This window comes from Telopea speciosissima, chromosome 5 (assembly GCF_018873765.1).
Source record: "Telopea speciosissima isolate NSW1024214 ecotype Mountain lineage chromosome 5, Tspe_v1, whole genome shotgun sequence".
Taxonomy (NCBI): Eukaryota; Viridiplantae; Streptophyta; class Magnoliopsida; order Proteales; family Proteaceae; genus Telopea; species Telopea speciosissima.
In genome coordinates this window covers 7605592-7610530 of record NC_057920.1, presented here as the reverse complement: position 1 = coordinate 7610530, position 4939 = coordinate 7605592, and the positions used below count along the sequence as shown (strand labels likewise).

The following is a 4939-nucleotide window of genomic DNA, read 5'->3' as shown; positions in this document are numbered from 1 at the left end:
TTCTAGGTCATCTAATAGTTTATATAGTTAATTAAGCTCAAAATTACCAATAATTGTTTACTTATCTTAGGAATGTAAACCCATAAAGCCTAACCCTCAAATGTAAGGAAATTAAGGAATATGAGATGTGGATTAGAATGTCTTTAAAGCCCCCTAAGGAGTCAAATCTCTCTTCTCTTTGTTCTTAGTTTAAGAGAAAAAAAGGGCCAATGGAAGTCTTAGATAGATACCCACTCATGTCTAAGAAAAGGTATCTGTCTTCTCTTTTACTTTCAAACATTCAGAATCTCAAGAGCCAACATTGAAGGGAGAGTTAAAGAGGAACAAGAAAGGGTCGTCACCATTATTTCCTCTCTCTCTCTCCATTTAAACGACTAAAAAACAATTAAAAAAGATTGCTCTCTCTTAGCAACCGAAAGTGGCAAATAAATGGGGAAAAAGAAAAATATAAAATAAAAGAAGGGGAAGAAGATTTGTTTCTATAAGTGTTAAGAGTCTTAAGAGATGAGATGATGACCTAAGCTCATAGCAATTAGAGATTAATTAATTATGCTTATGCTCCAAGATTAGGACAAATTGCCAAGCTGTTATTCATTTTTTTCAAAAAAGTCTTTTGAATGCAGCAAAAGGGTGTTATTCATTTTTCAAAAAGCCTTTTGAAGACAGCTGAAGGGTAAATGTTTATATTAAACTAATCAAGGGTTTATTATTTGATTATTTCTTCCCCTAATAAAAATCAATTCTTATATCAAAGCTTAGCCTCTAATGATTAAAAATAAAATTTCGGAAAATAATTTTAAAAAAAATTCTCCTCTTCCCTAACCATGTCGATTCTACGCATGGATTTATTTTATAGTAAGAGTGAAATAAATCGATAATATTGAGTCGATTCCAGATCAAAACAATATATTTTTTGTTAAAAAAATATAAAAACTATATCTATAGCGTATTAGTTGATCTGTATCAGCCAAGTAACAGTATCTATCATGAGTGACATGATACCAATACCTAAAACCATGGTCCTACATGGATGATATTATTCTTCCGTATCACCACTAGTATTGCATGGGAGATTCTCTCCACATTGATAGCGTGAGCAACCATTTCCCTATTTATTATTGAGAAAGAAAAAAAAAGACCCCCATGACATTGGACGAGGATTTCTTCGCGATTTTTCATATAATGAATTGTGAGGTTCATATTAACACACTCTTTCATTGGTGAAATTTTTTTTACTTTGATTCTTTATAAAAACCTCTGCAATAAAATATTGGATAAAGAAGAACTAGAAGAAGATGGCAGATGTTTCTTTTTTATGAAATAATAAATAGGGTGTTGGGGGTATTATGCATATCTCCTCCACCAAGAAGCTTGGAATTTGTCTTTGCTACCTAAATTCACTGTAACTGGCCTCTCTATATCAACATAAATTATTATTTTATTTATTTATTTATTAAAAAAATAAATAAAAAGAAAGAAAGAGAGAGAGAGAGAGAGAAAGGGATGAGCGGAGGTGGAATCCGCGTCACACTACTACTGTGCTTATGCACATTTGAAGAAAAAGCTGGAATGTGGGACCCACTTTTTGTTATTAAAAAAATAAAAATAAATCCATAATTATTCTATTTTTATCTTTTATAAATAAATATAATAATAGAAAATAGGGAACATATCCAGATATCCATATCTCTTCTACCGATTACTTCTTTTTTTTTTTTTTTTTTTTACGGTCAATACATAAATGTTGTGAGGGTGGAAATTGCGACAGGGGACACGTGGTGGGGACTGTAGGGTCCACAGTTGAGGCTATAAATAAACTCTTTCTCGCTCTCTAAAGATACTCATCCGATGATCCATATATACATGTTAGGATATCATACGGACCAATTCCCAACCGGAAAACCAGAATTGAAACCGGTTGTTTACGATTAAACCAAATTAATTTGGTTCAATAGTAGCGGTCCAGGGGTAGTAGAAAGGTATGGAGAGGAAAGGATAAGAACTAAACAAAAAGAAAAAATGGAAAAATGGAGAGAAGGAAGTGGGAGAAGGTTCCGTAAGATCCACGTCAGCAAAAGGAAAGGAGAAGCTTTCAGAAAGTAAGAGAAATGCGACGAAGCGCAGCAGCAGCGGTGCGAGAGTAAAGAAAGAAACCCACTTGTGAGTGTGACTTGTGTGTGTGTGTGTGTGTGTGTGGGCTAATCAAAATATCCTTTTAACCTTTCTGATGTTTTGGGTTCTCTTTTCTTTATTGCTGTTCCAGTCATCCGTCCTAAGGGGTATTTGAGGAAAGGAAGATAGCGAAAGCCCATTGGATTAATGGGCCACCGGGGCCCTCTTTTATTTAGGTGGTGGTAATGGTTTGATGGGGATGACGTTCGATGTGGATCCCACACCCCACTCCCTCCTCTTCCTCCTCCTCCTCCTCCTCTTCTTCCACGCCCAGCAAGCAAAAAGGAGGATTTGTGAATTCTGAGAAGGAAAGGAAAGAACTAAAGATGATGAGAATCATAGAGATGGGACTTCGATGGGATTTGCATGATTGTTCGACCGGCCAAGACTGTAAGGCCACACAGTCCCATTCCTTTGCTTTTTCCTGTGCATTTCTTCCGGTGGAGTAGACGAAAGGTAAAACAAGCATAAAAGCTTTCAAAAAAAAGGAGATAAGTACAAAGAAACGCCGCCAGAAATCGACGCTGACATGCGCCGCATCGTTGCTCCACTCCCCCCTCTCTCTCTCTCTCTCTCTCTCTCTCTCTCATGATCACAACACAAACGCTGAAACACATCCTCTGACCCTCGCCCAGTCGCCGGATGCCAAACCTTTAAAACTCCGGTCTCCTCTCTCTCTCTCACTCATAAACACAAACACATCACCGATTCTTTTTTCTCTATCCCCAAAAGTCTCATCCAAGGTCCCTTTGCAATATTGCAGAATACTAACAGACAAAAACTTCTATCACAGCTTAGAAAGAGAAAGAGAGAGACCCACAACGACCGATCATTCATCCTCTCGATCCGACCACCACCATCACCACCACCAGTCAGAAAATCAGAAGTACAATTACACATACAAAGATTTACAGTACAGACAGATCCATTCAAACAGATCGCATACATTATCTATTACAATAACATGGTTTTTTCATTTCTTTCTCTTCCCATGAATATTTTACGAACAAATGCTAAGCTCCTGTCATACCTGCTTCCTCACCCACCTGCAGCTTTCAGCCCCTCCCACACCTAACTCCCTCTCTCTCTCTCTCTCTTTCTCTCACAAACACAAACCAGACTGGATTAGACTATCAGAAGCGATTGATCATCAATCCGATGTAACTAGCCATAATCTCTTCGGGGTATCTTTTGAAAGAAATGATACATACATAAATTCGGAATTGAGAACAATAATTAAGGAAAGAAAAGAGCAAAAATTCCAATGGAGAAGAAGTAAATATACTATTATTAATTCTTATTGCCGCCATAAGTCATGATTAGCTAATACAAAGAAAGAAAAGAAAAAAAAAAAAAAAACAAATTTAAAAGATCACCGACAGATTCATCTTCCTCTTCTAACAATCTCATTCTACGTAGTATAAAAAAAGAGAAATCATGTGCCGGAGTTTGCCCCAAAACCTCGCCGGTTTCCCAAAAAAACCGGGTAACAGCCAAAAAGATTTCAGGAAAATGGAAAAATTGGAAGGGTTAAAGCGAGCAGAAGAGCTTCTGTGAACAACTAATTCACATATACATCCATATCGCCCGCTTTAAACCACCGAATTCTACAGGTAGCCTGGTCTTCAAAAAAGTTTCAAACGAACAAATTAAGAAGCTTCCGTTCTCCTTTCCGTTCTCCGCCGCTTCCCATCTGTTGATCCCCGCTATCGATGCTCGTCGTCACAGACTCCTCAGAATTCATGGACGGAGTCCCCGGTCGCCGCTTCTCCTGTCGATGACGATCATGACCTATGCCGCCAAGCCCGGCTGCCACTCTCTTGAGATGGAACCCAGCCGTCAACGTTAGGTCGAGATCGCCGGACTGCAACAGTGACACATCATCGAGGGCCTTCCTCTTAGTCGAAGCGATGGTGTTGTTGGTAGACACCCTCGATAGCTGGAACGGATCCCGTAGCTGTGGATACTGCTGTTGCTGCTCTGTGTACGTACAACCCACCACAACTTCCGAGGCATCGTCCAATTCAGGCGTCATCCGAGCCGTCAGAACATCCGTGCTCATGGGTCGCAAGGTGCCGCCTCGTAACACAGTCTCCACCGCAGCCTGACAAACTGGCCAGTTTCCAGTCCAGAGCAGACCCACTGCTCCATTCACGGGATTCACCGTGCGCCCACATGCCTCAAACAGCAGAGACTGGAAGAGAGCTGAAGCAGTTCCAAAAAAACACAAAACAAATCAGACGAACAAACCCATATCAAACAAGAAAGGAGGAGCTAGGGAGGTGCTAGATCAGGGAAAGTGGAGGTTACCAGGTCTCTGATTCTCTGGTACAGCGGAGATGAAGGACATAAGTCCGGCACGACCAAAAAATTTGGCTACAAAGACGGTAGCGTGACCTTGAGCCTCAGGGCTTTCAATCCACTGGAGACAGGGACGAAGAATGCAAGACTCACTGCATCCCTTTCGAAGAACCCGGCAACCATTGCAACTCATTTCTTTTCTACCCTTTCTTTCTATTTAACTTGCAGTCGTAAAATCTTCAAACTTTCCTAATCATGAAGCGAGATCTTACCCTCCAACGACGATAAGGGAAGTGATCAGAGAATAATTATCCGATTGCTTCACTGGGATTCAGAATTTCCTTTCCTTAACTCCCAAGACACTGGAAATGGAGAGCGAGAGAGAGAGAGAGAGAGAGAAGGGAGAAATGAAAGATGGGAGTCGGGAGAGACGGGAAGAGGGTAATTTATATGTAAGTGAAAAGTA

At 39.9% G+C, this 4939-nt stretch overlaps 1 protein-coding gene across 1 annotated transcript; it reads right to left on the bottom strand.

Moving 5' to 3' along the window:
• Positions 1-3443: 3443 nt before the first annotated feature.
• Positions 3444-4701, bottom strand: LOC122661107 (LOB domain-containing protein 39-like). Its single transcript, XM_043856424.1, has 2 exons — positions 4483-4701; positions 3444-4377 (listed from the first exon to the last, which is right to left on the bottom strand). Exons 1-2 carry the CDS (start codon positions 4664-4666, stop codon positions 3809-3811), a joined length of 753 nt encoding a protein of 250 aa, XP_043712359.1. The 5' UTR covers positions 4667-4701; the 3' UTR covers positions 3444-3808.
• Positions 4702-4939: the final 238 nt, after the last annotated feature.